At 35.9% G+C, this 21,953-nt stretch overlaps 1 protein-coding gene across 1 annotated transcript in view; it reads left to right on the top strand.

Annotated features, from left to right (window-relative positions):
- The window catches only part of TRPC6 (transient receptor potential cation channel subfamily C member 6), a 122,251-nt gene that overhangs the window by 61,986 nt on the left and 38,312 nt on the right, over nt 1-21,953 (top strand). Inside the window, exon 2 of the mRNA XM_081262358.1 lies at nt 16,682-17,456. Within this exon, the coding sequence (XP_081118484.1) occupies nt 16,682-17,456 (775 nt within the window). The remainder of the gene's footprint in view (nt 1-16,681; nt 17,457-21,953) is intronic.

Genomic DNA, 21,953 nt, shown 5'->3' on the forward strand with positions numbered 1-21,953 from the left:
TGCAGGAGCTATTCCAAAATAAAGAGTAGGGGGTAGGGGGGAGGGAGAATGGAAGAAAGATCTATGGAGTAGACAAAGGGGTATGAAGGGAGGAGAAGAGGGACGGAATAGGAAAAGTCAGTGCAGTGAATCTAACTTTCTTATGTACGCATATGAATATACCACAGTGAATCTCCTCATAATATACATCTACAAGACACTAACAAAAAGAAAAAAAACTATAAGTAACTATCAAAAAGATCAGTAGTAGACTAGGGGGAAAGGAACAGGGGGAGGGAGGATCAGAGGGGAAGAGGAAGTATTTGGGACTGAATTAGAATAAATTATATTCCATGCTTTTATAATTATATCAAAATGAATTCTGTTGTCCAATATAATGAAAAAAGAACCAATAAAAATTACAAAAACAAAAAGTTCAAAAAATATCATACATGAGTATCTAAGGGCAAAAGATGTGCCATTTTTAAGTTAATGTTCAGTGTTTCATACAATTTCACATGGAAATTAACATTGCAAGTTTTTTTTCTTTTTCTTTTTAGGATAATGGCAGTCTTCTCTACATTGGAGGATATAATTTCATTAGTTAGAGTGTCTACATTATCCCTATGAATGGCCATTGTTAGAAGGAGAGGCACAGAGGGGGACTGAGAGACTCACGTTTGCACTTCATCAATGCACATTTACTGAGCACTCTCCACGTGTCAGAAATGGTGGGAGGAACTGGAAACCAGACCCAGGTTTTATCAGTTCTCGTCCTACTGGGATTCATTCCCCTGTGTAGTGAAGGGTATTGGGACAAGCACAATGCCGCTAGGGCAGAAAGAACAAAGGTCTGTGGGGCCCCCAAAAGAAGCAGCTGCCCCCACCCTGAGGGTGAGGGAAGGCTGTCTTGGTGTGTTCTCTCAGCCCCGACTGCTGCTTTAGTTCCCTATGTACTTTAGGTCACAGTGTGTCACAGTGGCTTTTAGCCATACTCTCCTTACTGGTTGTCCTACTTTCTACTCTTTGCTCCTTTCAAATCCAGATCTGACTTAGAAGCTTCCAGTTTCTACAGGTCACCTCCAGAATAAAGTCCAAATATTGTATTATAACCCAAAAGTCCCTTCATGGTGGGCCCATTTTCCTCCCATCTTCCTCTCTAGCTACGCTGTTGCACTGAACTCTCAAGGCATCCTAAACTACCTTAAGTTCTAAGAGCATGTTATGTTTTCACTTTCTTTCTGCTTTTTTTCATGGATTACCTCTCTCTGGAATATTTCCCCCTTCTAGAGCCTTTACTTGGAGAATTCATGTTTATTCTTCAGGTCTCAGCACAGTCAGAAATGGGTCAAGCTACTTTTTTCCCTTTACCTTTTACTTTCCATTCATTCCATCATCAAATCTTGAAAAATTCAAGACCAAACATCTTTTTTTGTGGGCTAAATTACTTGCTCAAGATCATACACTTAATATGTTACAACGCTAAGATTCAAGCCAAATTTTATCTAACTCATAAGCCAAAATGCATGATGGCACTGCCTTTCCAAGACAAGAAACATGCTAATGACTGCTACATGCTTGTCCCAAACTATATTACTTTAAGACATTTAACTTCATTTTGCTTAATTGTTTCTCCCATGGTTATGCTAAAATCAGTGGCTAACATAATTGGCAATAGACTTTTAAACATTTTCATCTCTTTAACAACTCCTCTAAGATTTCTGCTTAAAGCAGTGGCTATTTTAAGTGAGCCAATGAAACTTAATAGTTGCGTATGTATTTCTAAGTTATGGAAATTGAAAAATAATAAGAAAGGGAATGAAACAGTGTATCATTTTCTGTCAAGGAAAATATATTATTTAAAAAGTATTATGGGCATGCTGTAGGGATTTCATGAAATAATGACTAAACATAAGTGAAAAATACAACCACCTATAGTTATACTACTCATAGGTAACTATTGCATCAGATTTTGCTGTCTACATTTTATAGATGAAGTTTGTATGTATAACTCTGCATACATACATATTATAACACCTGCTGCTCACTGTTTCAAGAGATGGGGAATATTAAAATGAAAGCTCCAATCTTGGAATCAAAAAGGTTTTTCAGAATGGTAGAAATACATTTAATGGTAGGTTTATTGCAATAACATACAATTCTACTTAGATACACTTAAATTTAAGAAATAAAAAGGCCTGAAGAAGGTTGAGGCCCTGTCTCTCCATATGTCAGTAAATCCACCTGAGTGGTCATGATGGACTACAATCTTAAATTTGTAAAAGGAAGACTATGGTGGAGATAGAAAGAAGTGTGAATAAGAGGCTACTTTTAGATTGGAGCAATAATTACTAACCACTTGGACACAGGTAGGTGCCTGTCTGAACTAGGCTATATTGAATTTAGAAAGGACAAAGCCTATACCTCTCAGAGAGATGCTTCTCAGGTTAACGGCCATAATAATTTTAAGCTGTAGAAGGATACAGGGGAGAGAAGAGTAACAGGAAAATACATTTTACTCAAACATTATCAGGGAGAGAGAGAATTTCACATGAAATCATATCCATTCTTAATCATTTTATGCAGTAATAGGAAAACTTTTAAAAACTTTATTTTCCACATGTACATGCCTTTAATGACCGCTGTGGCTAGAGCAGACTATTTGAGTAGAGACTGGATACATTTTCTCCAATATAAAGTCACTGAAATGGTTTATTGTTTTTCAATTTGTTCTATTCAATTTTAGCCAATAAAAACTACCTGTAACAGTGAACTCCTATCTAACCTGCTGGAAAATATAGAATTTTTGTTTTCTTACTCTCTACTGAAGATTGAAATTGTTTTCATCACAGCTAGTGTCCAGAGTTTAGTGGAATCCATGTTATATTTTTGCTACTATTGATTTCAAATTTTTCACAAGAAAGACAAAAGAATAGGTAGCTAAAAAAATTCTAGGTAGCTGAAAACAAGGGCAACTTGATAAGCTCCATCTTCCAGTATCTCTTAGAAAAAACATGGAACAAACAAGACAAGCACACTTGCATAGGAGCCATTCCCTGGGCATCACTTGAGATAAAGAATGGTCAAGGGGCTGGGGATGCGGCTTAAGTGGTAGCACTCTTGCCTGGCATGCGCAGGGCACTGGGTTCGATCCTCAGCTCCACATAAAAAATAAAAATAAAGATGCTGTGTCCACCAAAAACTAAAAAATAAATATTAAAAAATTCCCTCTCTCTCTCTCTCAAAACAAAAAATATGGTTAAGCTTTAAAATAACCATAATGTGAAAACAAACGAACAAAAAACTCCTGCAGGATCATCCATTCTCCTGCCTCCCCTCCTCCACCCTGGTGTGCTGGGGGGCAAGCAAAGACAGACCAAGAAAAATTATAGGGAAGAGAGAAGAAAACTAATGAATAGTTGCAGATTCATCTTAAAACCACTTCTAGAAAGACTATTTGTTTACCCTCAGTCTGAAAAATATTTTTAAAAGGTACCTCGATAGATTAGCACATTAGCTATAGGGAAGTGAGTGGAACACATGCATGGTTTAAAAGAGCATTCTTCAAAATGTGTGACTTCTGTGGCAGAAAGCAAAATGAAATGAAAGTGCCTTTTGGATCTTGAGTAGTGGAAGAGAAAATCCCACAGGAGAAAATCTGGGTCTTGGGCAACAGTAGAGGTGGTGGTCAATTTTATGTGCCAGATTCATTGGACCCTAAGAGTCCCCAGTACCTGGATCACTGTATTATTTCTGGGTGTCTGTGAGGGTGTTTCTGGAGTTGAGCATTTGAAATGGTGGACTGAGTGGAGCAGATTATCTTTATTGTGAGTGGGCCTCACTCCACCCCCTGAAGGTAGAACAAGTTACACACTGATCTTCACTCTGTGCCCAGCTGCATGAGCTGAGCCATCGTCTACTTACTCTTGCACTGGAACTTGCACCAGCAGCTCTCCTGGTTCTGGGGCTTTCACACTCATTTTTCTGAGTCTTTTGCTTAAAGGTGGCAGAATTGGGAACTTCTTAGCCTCCAAAACTGCATAAGCCACTTTATTATAGTAAATCTATTCCTTTGGAGAACTCTGGCTAATACAACAGAGAATCAAAATATTGGAGGACACAAAACTTGACGGGTCAAGGAAACAGCTAACAATCCACTAAAATTCCTGAACTTTACAATACTGACAGAAGAGGGTGCCATTGAACTAGGAATCTTGTTGGAGGCAGAAAGAAGACTGGCAAAAAGTGCCAATTGTCCTAGTCCTCACCAAAACATGGTATGATCATTCTTTTTAGTTTTAGATATGTAGTTAGTATCTCAGAGGTTATGGTTTGCATTTCTTTAATGGCCAGTCATGTTGAGCACCATTTCACAGGGCTTTTTTTTTATCCCTATATTCTATGATGAAATTTCTGCTAAATTTCTGTTCACTTTTAATTGAATTCTTTGTTTTATTGTGTTCTATTTTGCCCTTTTTATAATGCTTCTTATTTTTTGTGTTCTGAGAGTTCTTTATACATTCTAGTTATAAGGTTTTTTTTTTTTTTAACCAGGCATGTTATTTGAATACATTTTCTTCCAATGTGTAGCTTATCTTTTAATTCTCTTAAGAATGTCTTTCAAAGAGTGAGAGTTCTTCATTTTGATGATGTTCAGTTTAGTGATTTTTTTTTTTTGTTTGTTTATGGTCATGGAGCATGCTTTTGGTTTCATATCTAAGGTAAACTCTTAAGTACAAGTTAGTCTGTAATATTTTGTTACTCTTTCAACATCTTATTACCACCTTCATTTTTGGTATTGGTAATTTGTATTTCCTATCTTTTTGTTTTTAATCAGTTTGATAGAGATGTATAAATTATATATATTTGTAGAGAGCTCTATATAATGCTGATACTGAATTTATACCTAGCATGTCCTTTTAGGCAGTACACCCAGATTATATCTGTACATGTTTTCCTTTATTCAGCAGAGGTTTACTGAGAACCTACTAGGTATAGGCTCTGTCCTGTGCACTGAGAATGCATTACTGGGGTAGGGTATGTACTCAAACGTCAGGGAAGATCTTTCAGGCAGAGGGTAGAGTAAATGCAAAATCTCACGTATGCTTGGAATAAAAAGGACAAGTAAGAAGGTCAGCATGGCTGTAGCCAAGGGCCTGAGTAGTAGGGTGGGGGTTAAGAGAACCAGCATGCAGAGTCAGACTGTACTAGGCCTGATAGGTCAAGTGCCCAGATGATATGAGCTAAATAAGGGTGGTAGCAGGAGTCGTTCAGGTTGTGATAATTTGTGAGTACAGTTCAGGATTTCAAGTACAAGTAGGGGCTGGGGATGCAGCTTAGTGGCAGAGCATTGATTGGCACATACAAGGCTCCGGGTTCAATCCTTAGCACCATGAACAACACTGCAAGTGAAGCACAGATAGGTGTTTCTGATTAAATAGTTTTGGAGTATGAAAAAAAAGAAACGAGTCAGGAACACCATCAGGATTTTTTTTCCCAAGTAACTAGTAAATTGAAATGCTATTAACTCATGCAAGGAGCAAGGTTGGAGAAGCAGATTTTGGAGAGAACATAATTTGTAATATGTTTTCCCTAATTCCTTAATACTCAGTTTAGTCTCTGTCCTCCAAACTGTTGAAAATGCAGGGAAATATTCCACTTATTTAAAAATAAGAGACAGAATCAAATATTATATTGACTAGAGGGACCTCAGAGACTGCTTAAAAGCAAGGAAACAGAAGACCAAAGAGTATAAATGGTGTTTTCTGGTGGTAAATGTCTGTCTGATCCAATTGGCTAGGTGCCACCACAGCTCCCCGTGAGCAGAAACACTCAGATTTATGTAATTACTCTGGGCTTCAGCTAGGGCTGAGGAATATTGACCCAAACAACCTTTTGGCCTAGGCCAATTATGCTTTTATCTGGCTATAATCTAAATGAGAATAAATTTAACAACAGCTTTGAGACTATTTGGGGAACATATGTTGTTTCTTAAATTTGATCTTCATCATAAGAAAATCCCTCTTCATAAGACCAGAAACTAATATCCTTTAAATAACATTTATTTTGGGGTAATCACATTTTGTAATGAAAATGAGTCAGTAGTTTAGAATTATAAGCAACTATTTGACATTGGGCCAGTTACTTTGGGCCCTGGTTTCCTCATGTAGAAAGTAACTATATAATTAAAATAATTTTTACACATTTTCTTTCTAGGAAAACTTACGGCAGACACTTGAAAAGCATTGAGGTTGAAAGAGATAATTTCTAAATGTCTTTCTGCACTTCCAGGTTGTGGATCTACCATTATTACTTTGGTAGGTATAGTAGAAGTGCTGTAGAAATGTATCTCATATATGTAAAAATTTAAGTATGATTCCCTCAGTGATTAATGGCCTTAATAAAGAATCTCAGTGTAGAAGCATAGAGGAAATATGAACCTTGGGCATATTTAAAATTTTCCAATATAGCAACATATTGCGGTTAATAAAAAGGGGTTTGAGTTATATTTGCAGGGGCTGGAGGAAGATAAGAATAACTTCTCTATGGAAAATTGGAAGAAAGGTTTTTGTGCATTTGTTACCAAAGTAGTCAGGTGTTAGTCACCTAGGTTTGCTTTGTTTGTACCAAAAGAGTGGTTTCACTGATTTGACTAAGTTTGTGTTTTCCTTACTTTAGGGAAATTATATAACTTCTACAGCTTGAGTCACCTTGAAAATCCCATTTTAAATAGAAGCACATTGGCCGCATCCCTGAAAGTTGAATATAGTTGTAAATGGAAAAATTTATATTCCATACTTGGCTCAACAGAATTTGTTGCTTTCCTACCACTGGCTGATCACTGTGTAGTCTTCAAAGTACTTCAGAGTTTTATTTTGGTAAAATTGTTATAAAACACCAATTGAAGAGGAGATCAAACAACAACAACAACAGATATGATTAACACCCTTACTACTAAAGGCAATGTAGAATTGTCCAAAAAAGGTTTACCCACTCTGAGGGGATGTGCTTTGTCTTCCCCTTTTGGGGCAGAGTAGAAAGCAGCAGATGTAGGGCCAGATGCCTAACCAGATGCTGCATTTTTGCTGAACCTTACGTTCCCCAAAACTCACTAGTCATCAGTGCTCCTAACTGATGCACCGGGTCTTTTAAAGCTCTCAGGAGCAATGAACCACTGACTCTGTTCTGCTTACCCTGTTTCAGGAGCTTTCCTCCAAGAGGGTATGGCAATATTGCCTCCTCATTCTGCTGTCTTTGTGCCAAGTACTTTTTTTTATCCAACCTAATCTATATTAATTAGGATGTACAAAGGTGGAAAAGATATATCTTTATATATCTATATTGAAAAAGAGAATGTTTAACATAAAGGCCAGTCAGTGGTTTCTTATTGGGGTTCAAGGAAGAGAGTGGTTCTCAAATAGACACACAGTGGTTCTTAAAGTTATTGGTGATATAATTCTTAGGTGGGGAAAGATAGGGAAATAGAGATGATCTTCTTATTAGTTTTAAAGTTGTAGTTCTCTACAGCATGTATGTTTCACACTAATAAACATAAGATTAAAAAAAAAAGATGTCTGAAAACCTAAATTTACCATCTTGTTTTACCATTTATTATTCCTATGAATTTGTTGTATCTATCAACTTAGTATGGTAATAGAGTTATAAGTGGAAATTTCCAAATTGAGGAAAAAACATGCACAACATTGAAACCCTTCCACCAATCCTGTGATAAGGAACATTATAATTCTCATTTTGCAGGAAGCCAGACAGTTAACAAATGGCCAAGCCAGAACTAGTCCATGTCTGGTTACTCTAGCGTCTGTGCTTTTAATCACTGTAAATCTGGGACATTTGATGAAAATCTGAGCATAAAATGAGAACTTAAAAGTGCCACATAAAAATGTGTGACATTATGATGCTAGGAATAGTATGAGGACAAAATTGTTGAAAATACATTGCTTTTAAAAGTCCTTGGGCAATACTTACTAGGATGCTTTCTAAAACTTTGCCCTATGTCTCAAAGTCACCAACTCATTTTAACAGAGGATTATGGATTCTTAGCTGTATAAAGTGAGTAAATAAAAATTGATATATTTAATCTTGTGACCGTTTTTATATAATATATGCAATTATTCTATTCCACAGATCTGTGATATATTATTAATTAGATTACATCCTTTTGGTAAAAGAAATCCTAAATGAATTGTCATTTTGTGAGAAATAAGGCAAACATGATAACATCTATAGAGGAGTCCACTTCCCTTCCCCTTAGCCTCATGAATGATGCAGAACCATTAGGAAGAGTCACACTTCCTTGATTGATGCACTTCACTTTAAAATTTAACTCTCTGGTGTTAGAGGTTATTTGTATGGTATAGTTGTTATGCATTTGTTTATTCATATAATAAATGGAATTCTAACTCTATTATGAATTTTTAAAAGTTTCTTGATACAGAATAAAAGAGTTTGAGAAACTTCTAAAAATGTAACAAAGCAGAGTGGTACCAATTCAGTTTTTTAATTCTTTCTTCTTTCTACTGCTTATTTATTTATTTGTAAATTTATAAAACATTTTGTTCTTGATCTTATGCTTGGCCCTGAACTCCAAAAATGAGTTCATGCTTTAAGGGCACATGTGTATCAGAAGAGAAAGGGAAATATATAATCAAGAATGAAGACAAAGATTAGAACACATTTTAAGAACATATCAGTAACGCCCAAACACAGAGCATGCTGAAGATTAAAAAATAAATACTGGGCAATGAAAATGCCCTTTTGGCCATGTTGACATCACAGACTTTTTTTTCTTAAGGTACTTATTTTATTTTTAATTGATACAAAATAATTTTATGTATTTGTAGGATAGAGTGTGATTTTGCAATACAAATATACAATGTATAGTGATCAGATCAGGCAATTAGCATATCTACCACATTTATCAAACATTTATCATTTTTTTTTTTTGTGAGGAGAATCCTCTCTTGTAGCTATTTTAAAATATACAATGAGTTATTGTTAACTATGGTCATCTTACTATACTGTAGAGCAATGGAACATATTCCCCCTTTCTAACTTTAACATTGTACCATTAACTAAACTCTCCCTCTACTCCCTTCTTGCTACCTTCCCAGACTCCAGTAACAACTGTTCTCCTCTCCACTTAAGGGATCGACTTTTTAGTTTCCACATGAGTGAAAATATGAGGTATTTGTCTTTCATGCCTGGCTTATTTCACTTAACACCATATCTTCCAGCATCATCCATGTTGCTACAAATTACAAGGGTCCATTCCTTTAAGGCTCAGTAGTATTCTATTGCCTATGTGCACTAATATTTTTATACATTTATCACTTATTGGATACTTAGGTTAATTCCATTTTTTGGCTATTATGAATAATGCTGCAATCAATATGGACATACAGAAGTCTTTTTCACATACTGACCTTATTTTCTTTGGACATAAACCCAGGAGTGAGATTTCTGGACCATATAGTAGTTGTATTTTTAACTTTTGGAGATTTTCCATGCTGTTCTCTATAATAGCTGTACTAACTTACATTCCCACCACAGTGTAAGGGTTCTCCTTTATCTGCATCCTCACCAGCACTTTTATCATTTATCTTTTTAAAAAATATTTTTTAGTTGTGGTTGGACACAATACCTTTATTTTATTTATTTTTACCTGGTGCTGAGGATCAAACCCAGGGCCTCACAAGTGCTAGGCAAGCGCTCTACCACTGAGCCATAACCCCAGCCCTCATTTATCTTTTTGATAATTACCATTCTAACTGGGGTGAGGTGATATCTCATTGTGATTTTGATTTGAATTTCTCTGATGTTAGTGATGTTGAAATTTTTTTTTCTAAACCTTCTGGCCATTTGGTATGTTTTCTTTGAGGAAGTCTGTTCATATCATTTGCCTGCTATCAGGGTCTTGAAGGTCTTGATTAAGGAGGATTTGAAATTGATAATAGATGAGGCATAGAATTATCTTAAGCTGAATTCCACAAATCACCAATTATAGTTAATATAAAAAGTTGGTTTAAGACCCTCCTCCCAGTTTTACCACTAAGAAATCTGAGACGCAGAGAGAAAACACAGATAGTAAACTCCAAGATCAGGATTCCTAATATGGTCTGTCTTCCTTCAAAGCTGTGTTCTTCCAAATATTTTGAGAGGTTTCCCCAAAATTGCCTCAAGTCCAGATCTCTAAGGACTCAGTTCTCAGTTCCCTTAAAATTCTCCTTAAGTATTCTGAACTCAGGATTTTGAATTCTAGAAGCCCCAAATGCCTCAGAAAAACAAAACAAAACAAAACCCTTAGGCTGGTAACCCAGTAACTGAGTTCTGAAACACAGATCTCCTAAGTTGGAATCCTGATCTCTTAGGAAATTATTTCAATCTTCATTTTTCTACCCTAAAGTAAAAGTTCTGAATGTTCAACTATGAACATTAATCTGAGTCTCAGGCCTTCAGTTAAACTGAGCCAGGAACCAGAAATTCTCCTGGGGAAGGGGCAACTCTTGCACATTCCAGTGTAAGGGACTACTGACTTATGCAAGCATGGTTTTCTGTGCCTGGAGGTCTACTTTTCATCTTGTCTCTTCGCAAACCCTCCCGCATCCTTAGACAAAGTGACGTTTTCTCTGAATGCTTTCCCTGTCTCCAGACTGGGTTGAAATCTGCTTGCTATTCATTTATATAGCATTAATTTCCCTTTGATAACATTCACTATTTACTACCATTCCCTGTCATTCCTTGCTTTCCCTGTGTGCCTAGCACAGTACCTGAAACATGTTGATAAAGATAATAGTGAACATTTGAATTGTTGAATGCATGGATTGAGAAATGGATGAGTTTGGTAAGTATGATAAAATCATACCCCATTGCAATGAAAGGCATTCTGCAATTTTGTAACAATAAATAAAAACCATGCATTGCTTGGTCCAACCTTCTCTTTCTCTGCCTGTGCTCTGTTACAAGTGGCAGGCTCATATGGACTGTTTGGATCTAGCCCTCTTGGAGATTGATAGCATATTCCAGCCCTATTAGTGATGTCTATTCTTACGCAGCACTGTTATCGGTGGGAATCAACAACTTTAGATTAGTCTCTTCACAACCTTTTCAAATGTATATGTTTTATACAAACAAGATGTCAATTGAAGATCAAAACAAACAACCAAAATTAGATTAGCCTTCTTCTCACCTGAAAAATCTGAGTTGTTCTTCATAAACTTCACGTGAGCATCAACTTGAAATTCCAATGGATGAATCTTACTTACAGGCTCATTTTTAAGACAATGGACTGCCTGAACTTGAATGTGGGTGTCTTTTCTGACAGATAGCTTATAAAAGGGGAAAAAAATAAGCTCAGAAAGGTGAGAACTGATGAGACATCAGTGACTCATAATACAAATGCACTTACCATTTTCTTTGTGCAAGTGTTTCCATAAGTGATTTCTGAAGGAGTTTTTATGGCAAAGTCAAATTCACTTGCACAGCTGTGCTGTGTGGTGTGAGCTTGGCCTTCCTGCTTCTCTCTCCACACTTTTTGCACACTGTCCTCTGTCTAGTGGGGACAGCGTCACTGTACACCTCTGTGGATGGCATTAATGTGCTCATTTGTCCCCAGACTTTGAGCTGGATTTAGCCCTTAGGAGGCACCTATGAGATATCAAGAGGTAGGAGAGTGAGATCAGTAGCCCTAGCTTTCTCCTTGAGGGTGGTCTGTTATCCTCTGTCAAAGGCCAGAGCCTCTGTCAAGTAGCCCTTGCTTACAGTGACCTTGCTTAACTTTTGATAACTGCTCCTTCCTTATGTCCCTTCAGGCCTAAACCTATATTGTCCTACACATTGGCACCATGTTGGATTTTCCCAGTTCCTACCTACACACACTCTTTTCCTTCATTAAATGCCACATAATCTATGTGTGATCTTTTTTTTCCTGCCCAGAGTCTGTCTCATACAGAGGTTATTTGTGGAATAGGAAAATATTCTTGCAAAATACACAGGACTTTGACAGTTGTTGATAATAGAAGCAAAGGTTTAAACTTCTTCCTTTGATGAGATAATTGTAATACATTTTGCTTGTGTTACACATAAACTTTTTAATATTCCCAAGAGTACTCTATCAAAATAGATCAAAATAAATGCCTGTGCCCATAACTCTACTGAGGAGCATTTTAAAGAAGAAAGACATGACACATGAAATAAATTAAAACGCAAATTGGAGGGTAAAAAGGAAGTATGACATTTCAGACATAGTTGTTTTATAAAAAGCCAAGTTTCTATAACTGTGCCATTATTTACTCAGGTTCTCATTCTCTCACAGTTTGGATTTTGTTTTTTACAAACAAGATGTCAATTGATGATCAAAACAAGCAACCAAAATTTGTAACATGCACAAGATATTTTTCAGTCACACTTTTGCTAGCTCCCACAGAAAGCAGCAAATAGCTCAGGCTCCTATCATTTAGCCCATGGAGTAGTGAGGCAGCCTGTGATGTAGCGTGACTGATCAAACAGAAAGTTGGGATGTGATGACATGAGAGGAATTCATGGGGAAAATTGAAGCTAATCAAGTCAGAATGAAGACTTTGCTATCTAGAAAACTATCTGGAAGTTAAAGGGATTTGGTAGTGTATTATGAAGATGGGTGGTCATGCTCTATGTGCAATGTCAAGGAGAGAATATTAGTTCTGCTTTTAAGGATAAGAAAATCTCCATGGATGACATTAAAAAAAATAATTCTTTTCAACTTTCTGTGTTCCCTACTGAGCTTTCTGTTTATGTTTCTGAATACAAAATATTACATATAATCTACCAGGACACACTATGATTCAACCTTTATGTTTTGTTTCTTTTTTGTGTAGGGTTGTACATTGTAATGATTTGAGGTCAGGTTAATAGGGAATGAAAAGACTGTGAACTTTATTCCTTCCTCAGAAGCCATTCATGCTTATGACAGTTAGGTACTAAGTGCTTGCCATGGGCCACTCTGAGTGGTAAATTCTCTGTGAATACAGCAAAATACTTTTTGTTTTCATGGGACTAAGGAAAACCACTTTAATTGTCTACTGCTTCCTCAATCCCAGAGAAAGGCTAGGGATTTGTGGTAAGAGAGTAAGTTGTCAGGTTAAAAACAGGTTTACTGTTATAAGATTAGAGTAAAGGTACTTTTCTCATTCACCCTGCTAAAGTAGTTTGCAAACTTGCTAGTTGTATAATTGTTGAACTCTAAATATTCAAGTCAAATTCTTCCCATGGATAATTGTGCATGTAATAAAATAAAGATTTGGGGATTTCCTTAATTTCTGATTTCCTAGGATGAATCCACAAAATCTATTCTCGTGTCTTCTATGTTTCCTAGAATGGTTATTTTAGTTATATGCCATTTATATTTTTAATACTTCTGCCTCAGTAGAAACATGCTTTAATTAGAATATTTGCAAGGATTTTTAAACAAAAATTAAAAGTTAAGCTGGGTCTTTTTTTTTTCATTTTTTTCTCCAATTTTGTTTCTACTTTCACCTTAAAAATTTTCACCTTCCTATCTCCCTCCCGCCTAAGCTGGGTCTTAATAGTGGAGGTTAGTTTGAACAACAGCAATTCCATTTGATAAAAGTGCATCATATTTGAACAGGAAGTAGAGAAAATTACTCCACATGCTCTGGACTCAAGCTCACAGTCCAATCTACTCAGAAGCTAATTTGTGTGGCTGGCATTTTCGATAGAGATAGATTATTCCATCCCTCACTATCTGGGGCAACAGCCGCTATTTTTTCCTGCAAAAACAATCAGGGAAATGAGGTAGGTAAAGGCTTGATTTTCATCACCTAATCAATATTTGAGTGTCACAGGGCAGTGCCTAATTACACATTTTCCTAGAACTGGTATTTACATATTGTGATAAACAAATTGAAAACTTCAAACAGGAAAATGTAGGCTTTTAAACATTTAACCATGCTAAAAATAGCTAAATACATAAAGGAAATTTCTTAATTTTTTTTTAAAGAGAAGAACTGACTTGGAAAAATTGTTCTTTAGCTGAAATGAAATATCTGTTTTGTTGCTATAGTACTGTGAACTGAGTTGTTATATTTTTTTAATAGATTGTTTCTCTATTAATGCATAATTCTAAAATATAGCTATATAAAATCAATTTTCAGAGAGGTGATATAATCTACTAATATTTATTATCTTTCTTGAAAGGTTTCAAATGTTTGTTATTTAGGAAGTTGTTTTACATATTTTGCTTTTGCATTTAAAAGCCGGAGATGGTGCTGATGTTTTTCTCACACCACTTGTAACAACAAAACAAAACAAAAAAGTCTTTAGTTGCTTCACTACACTACAGTTAAGAAATAGCAGGAGAGCAGCAGAAAAGACATATTATTCTCTTAACATACAAGCGGCTCCATGTTATTTCTCTACTCCATGCAATAGGTACTGACTTAATTGTGCATGCATTTAAAAAAAAAAATCTTTCCAAAGCAATAGAAATGTTTATGTAAACATTCTGTATCTGGATTTTCTATTGAGAGAATGTTAAAGAAACAATGATAATCCAGCCCTTTTAATAAAAATATATCTGAAATTTATGTTATTCCATTTTATTAATATTTGTGGCACAATGACCAAAACAGGAGATATTTTAAGACTGACGATAATTTTCCCTCTCTATGGAAATGTCTTTGCTGTTCCTTTAAGAGGATGGTAGTTATGGCATGAACACAATAAGAATGGAAACCATAATCATGTAGAAGAAAAGAGGACATGTTCTCAGGAATAGTAGCTTGTAAAGATAGAATTTGCCCCCTGCCCTCAAATAAATGATAATTAGAATAAAAAAGCATTATTTCAAATTTTTAGAATTAGAGATGTTGCAACTCCAGCTTATTCTAGTTCAGTGTAAATTTAGATGTATCACATGAACAAATAAACCTTTGGAAACCAGAATTTAAAAAAGGAATTGAGATACAAGTAAAGTTACTGATAATATTTTTTATTTCTTTAAAGAGACAAAGGTCACTTACACCAATTTCCATCACAGTTCTTGACTTTTTCATGGGTCTTCTGATCAAAAACAGATAAGTAATGATAAGTCCAGGCATCTCTCTCAAAAATACATTTTTCTGTGGGCATAAAAGTCAATACAATCTGAGTTTAAGGACTTTCCACATTCATAACTCCAGTTGACTCTGAAAATGATTATTTGAGATAGGTTAGAATATTTTATCTCCAATTTTAACAGACAAAATGAACAAAAGAGAGACTTGATCCTTGATCTCTTGGTACTTGGAACTATTTTCTGTCACATCTTTGGTTCTGTCTTCTAGCTACTTGAGAACTTTCCTTGAAAGTTTGCACTCCCAGTACTCTATTCTTATGAATCCCCTGATCCTGGTACATTTCTTCCTTAGTTTTATATATTTTTTTCTTTTTTAAAGCACTGTCCATGTTCACCTGACACTTTTTCTTCCCCTAATCTTTGAACTTTCTCTTTTCTGCCGCAGAAACTATATAAAATAATAAATGCAGAAGAGAGAAAGTGGAAGGCTAAAGATGCCATCAGAAGCCAGAAAAGTGACAGAGAAGGAAAGAGGGCTAAGAATTTCAGCAGGATGGTGACAGGTGGCTGCTCATGTAACTAACCTTGTGTCTTTTCTGCCTCATCTGTCCTGTTAACTCAGAAATAATGCTGCTCTTCTAGAAACTCCCCTCCAACTCAGGATCACCTCTTGCCAAAATCAACATTAGGTTCAGCCTAGCTCTCCTAAGGGAAAACGGCACTCTTAGAAATTGCATTGGAAGAAGTATTTCTTTAAAAAGTGGAAATGAGTATCTATTAAGGATCAGCAGCAATTTGTGGGAAAACTCTGATGTAAAATACAGAGACCAAAGTAAACAAATATAAAAAAGCAACTTGGGAGTAAGTTCTCTGAAATGTGTCCTGCTTAGGCAGTTTTGACCATGACCCCAGAGATAAGAAAATGGATTGTACTTTTGGTAACAGAGAAGTGTTACAAAAAGAAAAATTTAAAGAAAAAGAAGATGGTTTTGAAAATTAAAAATAAAACAGCAGAAAAAATTCTTTAGGTATATTAGAGGATAAAGTTGCAGAAATCTCCCACAATAGAATGCAAAAAAGATAAATCATTAGAATAGGAGAGAAAAGATGAGAAAATTAAAGGACAACTTTGGAATGCTCACCATTAAAATAAAAGAGTTTCAGAAACAGAACTCTGAAAGAAGAAAATAAAATCATCTGAGAAATAGAAAATCATTATTTTTCATATTTGACTTGAAAAGTTTACATTATTACCTTTACTTTTAAAAGGTTGTTTCTCACTCTCTCATATTGGTGACTGATTATGGGAAAAAGAGTTATTTCCTAAGTCTTTACCACCTGTGATTGAGAAACGCATATTAATCTCTATATGAATGATATGGAAAAATTATGGCAGTTTCCAGTCTCCACCCCAGATTGAAATGTTAAAATCTGTAAAGAGCTTGGTGTTTTTTAAAAAGTTCTTGGAATCCATTAACAAACAAATGCATCTTCATTTTATAATATAGTAAGTCTAGAGATGATGAGATAACATCTAATATATTGAGGATTGCATTAGATGACTGGCACGTCATTTGGCACACTAAAATGCTCTTAATATGATTTGTTCACAATCTTTCTCGTTTATTGCAGCCGGGGCACTGACAATAGACTGACTCACCGGCGGCAGACGGTTCTTCGTGAAAAGGGGAGAAGGTTAGCTAATCGAGGACCAGCATACATGTTTAATGACCGCTCAACAAGCCTATCTATCGAGGAGGAACGCTTTTTAGATGCAGCTGAATATGGCAACATTCCAGTGGTGCGGAAGATGTTAGAAGAATGTGTCTCCCTCAATGTTAACTGTGTAGATTACATGGGCCAGAATGCCCTGCAATTGGCAGTGGCCAATGAGCACCTGGAAATTACAGAGCTGCTTCTCAAGAAAGAAAACCTCTCTCGGGTTGGGGATGCTTTGCTTCTAGCTATTAGTAAAGGTTATGTTCGGATTGTGGAGGCAATTCTCAGTCATCCGGCTTTTGCTGAAGGCAAGAGGTTAGCCACAAGCCCTAGCCAGTCTGAACTGCAGCAAGATGATTTTTATGCCTATGATGAAGATGGAACACGGTTCTCCCATGACGTGACTCCAATCATTCTGGCTGCTCACTGCCAGGAATATGAAATTGTGCACACTCTCCTGCGGAAGGGTGCTCGGATTGAACGGCCTCATGATTATTTCTGCAAGTGCAGCGAATGCAACCAGAAACAAAAGCATGACTCCTTTAGCCACTCCAGATCTAGGATTAATGCCTATAAAGGCCTGGCAAGTCCAGCTTACCTGTCATTGTCTAGTGAAGATCCAGTGATGACGGCTTTAGAACTTAGCAATGAGCTGGCAGTGCTGGCCAACATTGAGAAAGAGTTCAAGGTAGGTCTTTAGCAGCAGGGACTTCATCCTCTTTAAGTTGAAGTCAAGATATATTTGTAAGCTTCCATGATGTGTGCTAATTACTGTAAATAGTAGGTAATTTTATATTTTTATTCAACAAAACTCCTTATAATTATTATAGTAAAAGTTAGGATTGCTATCCTTTACTAATGACTAAATCTACTAGACATCTTACATTTTTCATGTCTCAACATTATCACAGCCTGGAGAAGATATTATTGGTTCCTGTCCAGATGGAGAAATAGAAGCATAGAAAAGTAAGGCCTAGGCTTAACAAGTTGTAAATGACAGAGCTGGGATCAGAATACAGGTGTGCTGCACTATAAGACTCAGATTCTTTCTCCTTTGAAGCACTGTTTTTATGTTCAGAGCACAATGAAAATAAATGAATCTGCTTAAAGAAGTCACACTTGGACTTGAAAGATAATGTGTACATGCATAAGTGTAAAGAAAAATGCAGCTGCTAGGTAGAGCTGTAAGCAACGTGCATAGAGGTTCTGAGAAAGCAATACTTAGTTCCTACCAGGTTGCAGCAAATTTACATACAAGATGGAATTTCACCTGTATATGGCAGAATGAATAGATTTTGGAAGGCAGAGAATGAGGGAAAAGATATTTTAGGTTAGGGTAATGGCAAAAACAGAAGAAAAAATACTTGTAGATATGAATAAAGCAGGCAATTAGAGAGAATTTTAAGCAGTCTCTTAATAGAAGGCATCTGGAGAGAGAAATGGTATCAGATACTGCCATTGTTCCTGTGCTCTGTGCTGTATTTGGAGAGGATTAAAGCTCAGATTCTTACCTCCAAAGAATCCCCTGGCACACTTCTAAACTCCCTCTGTGGGTTATCTGACCTATTTTACAGTGTTCCTATTCTATCATGCATTGCCATTGTTTAAGATGTGTATTCTGCCTTACTAAGCTATATGCAGCTTGGAATCAGCTCTGATGTATCAGTTTCAGTGTTTTACACAGTAAATAATGATCTTTTTTTCTTTCTATGCTATATGTTGTGAAGAAAACTTGTTTCTATACTCTATACCTTGGGAGACTGAAGCCCAGGCTCTCTTGAGAAGCTTCTTGATGCCACTGAAAAATGGTTTTACATTGCTCTATGGGATGACATTTGTCCATCTATCTAGGTCCTATCTCTCCAGGAAGGAGGGGAAATGTGAATGGTGATAGAAACACTTAGAATGTGCTTGACTTCCAGGATGAAGGCAGGTGTTTTCCCTCTAGCTATCTGGCACCTAAGAGTGCAGGACAAGCGAATGATCTTTTCCCTCCTTTGGAAAAGTACAAATTTGTTTTGTACTTTTCATTAAACTCCTAGGACTCAGTGATTCAAAGAACTGCAGATTCAAATTAATGTAATTTCTTTGAAATCTGATGAATGGAAATTACTTTTAAAATTTATATTTAGTTTTTATGTGATTCTACTGCTTAGGTTCCAACATCTCCATTTCTTTTATTGTATCTTTGTTTATATACTTCTCAGACACTGAAGACTGTCATATCCTTTACTGGTTCATTCATTCACTTGCCTACATCTTTTCAACCTCTGTTTTACATGAGGATGGAGATGTAAAACACATGTAGACAATTCAGTAAGCAATCCTGCCCTCTATTAGTTTACAATCTAATGGGAGAGAAAAGATCTGTGTGGAGTCACTAATATTATACGTGACCCCATGGAGTGAAGAGCAGGCTAGGCTCAAAAGTGGGAAGAATCACAACTAGAATGTGAACTCCCTGCAGTCCCTAAATGCCTTGCAGAAAGTGGAGGTCTCCACAGGATTATGAGTATTAGGAGATCTGCTCACTCTATCACTGACTCATCACACTTTTTTCCTGCTCTTTTAAGTGTGATGTATGTATGCTGAAGCACTTTTTCTCCACTCCACCTTGCTCTGTTAGTTTCACTGTCTTTTAGCAGTTGTTTAGAGGTCTTATACTCTACTTCAGTGAGTGTTAAGGCAGAAGAAGAGATAATTCTGAAAACATAAATCTTTTTAGTTGTTATTCCTAATGTCTTTAAAAGTCATTTTCAAAAATTAAGTTAGTTTACTGTTTAAAGAGGGCAGTAGTTTTTAGAGTATTTTAAAAAGTATTCCCAGTACTTGGCAAGCACCAGTTTTTTCAACTTAGGAACCCGACTTAAGGGTCCTTATAATACACAAAGAAGGAAAGCAAGTTCGTCCGTCTGTCCCTTCCTTCCTTCCTTCCTTCCTTCCTTCCTTCCTTCCTTCCTTCCTTCCTTCCTTCCTTCCTTCCTTCCTTCCTCTCTTTAAATAAAGCAGCCTTTTACAAATGCTAATCAAAAACCAGAATGTTTCTTTCTTGCCAGCCATCAAGCATTAAAACAAATATTCTATTCTTTAACACATTTGGGCAGCGAGGTAAAAACAGTCTCAAATGGGCGTGAGCTTTGTGTTAACTCCTAGAGAAGCCCACATTCTCTTATTACCCATGGCTCCTGTCACAGGGCTGACAAGACAACAGAAGTTAATGTCTCTGAGGTGAGCTTTCCTGTGAGTTCTGCAGCTTTTATTCTTCAAAAACAATGTTCTTCTTATTTTGAAACAATATATAGTCATGTTAGAAAACAATATTATAAAAATAAAGAAAGTTTGAAAAATCATTCCTAATTCTGTTACCAAGAAACAAACATGGACACATTGCCAATATGTTGCTCATATCTTCTAGTCGGGTCCTGTTTTCAGGTCCCCCCCTCCCCCAGCCCCCGCCGCCCCCGCCCAGCTTAAACAGTCAAGCTTCTTGGAGTTTCAGGAAATAAGGCAGCTCAGTTTGCAGAAGTTGGACCAACTCATGTCTGGTCTACCTCACAGGGACCTGAGAGATTGTTTATCAGGAAATCCTTCCACCTGTGTCTTCAAATTCTTTGGCTCCCTTTCTACCTGAAAGGCATTTGAAACATTCTGTGCTTATTTGCACATTTAAAAAAACTGATATCTCATTTTTTTGGTAAATTTAAATATTTTTAAAAAATGATTTCTGCCTAGTGTACACATTACCATTCAAATACAGAACTCAACTTGCTCTCTTAGATGTATGCAGTGGATTGTAAATGGTATGATTTGGTGCTGATCATTGGCTGTTTTAAAAATACGTGACATTTTTAATCTTCAGAATAGTCACATCTTCTTTTTCTCCTTGAATTTTCATTTCTAATCCAATTTCCTCTCCAAAGTGATTTCTAATGTAGTATTTTCTTACTGTAAAATCTCTTAACAATCACATACACACACATACACACACTTATGTATATATATATGTATATGTAAAGCATATACATAGAAGTATGTAACATATGTGTATATGATATTTTAGAATTTGTTTATTTTTCCTGTGATGATAAGCCTCTAGGTATTAAAAATTTTTGAAGAGAATTACCATCACATATTTTATTAATACATTTGATCAAAACTACATAAATTGAACCCAGTTGTTCAAAATAGCAAATATATGTAAATTTTGAAAAATTTTACCTCTATAGTATACAATTCTTCTTGGGAATACATTTTTAGTGGTATTAACCATGTTCACACTTTTGCTATGTGTTTAGTGAGAGAAAAATGTGTATACAATATAGCTTAAAACTACTACATATTATAGCCAGCATGTTAGTCTTTGTTAATAGGATATAGAAATTATTAAAGATTTTATCAGGTAAAATTAGGAGGGAATTGATTATAGTTGGAATGAATATTTTATATGACTTGAGAACTACTTACTGCTTTATGCACACTAGATTTGAAAGAAATCACATAAATGTCTTACACATGGATTTTAATAAGTATCCTTTGAAATTTTTGAGTCCTAACAACTATTTTAAGTCAGATTTAACTCGCTAACCTTCTCTGCCTTGCCCATGTTGAGATAATTTTCTTTGTAGCTGATGATATGTTCAAAAGATGAGTATTAAGATGAGTATTAACCTTAAAAGAATCACTTCCTTTTTAATACATGAAAAGGAATTTTTTTTAGTACAATAATCTCCCTGTATCTGCAGGGAGAAGACCTTCAGTGGATGCCTGAAACCATGGATGGTACCAAACCCTACATATATCATGTTTTTTTTTTTTTTCCTATACAGACCTATACCAATAAAATGCCTTTTTGTCTCAATAAACATTCATTGTACTTTCTGCTGTTTGAGGTGTGAAAACAAAACTAGCACAAATTCGCTTTTCCCTCTTCACATTTTATAGATAGAAGATTCATTCATACCATGGGTCTTAGCAAACTCAGCATGTGATCTTTTTTTTTTTTTTCCCCTCAAATCAAGAATTTCTACTTTTTACTTAAAAGAAGCACTTAAGGGCTTCTCTTTTGGCAAATATGCATTGCTACACTCTTAAGCTTTAGGATCATTATTAAGTAAAATAAGAGCTTCTCAAACACAAGCACTGTGATACCACAATAGAAAATTAGATAATAAGATGGATGCTAAGT

Source organism: Spermophilus citellus (genome assembly GCF_964194105.1).
Source record: "Spermophilus citellus genome assembly, chromosome: 2".
NCBI lineage: Eukaryota > Metazoa > Chordata > Mammalia > Rodentia > Sciuridae > Spermophilus > Spermophilus citellus.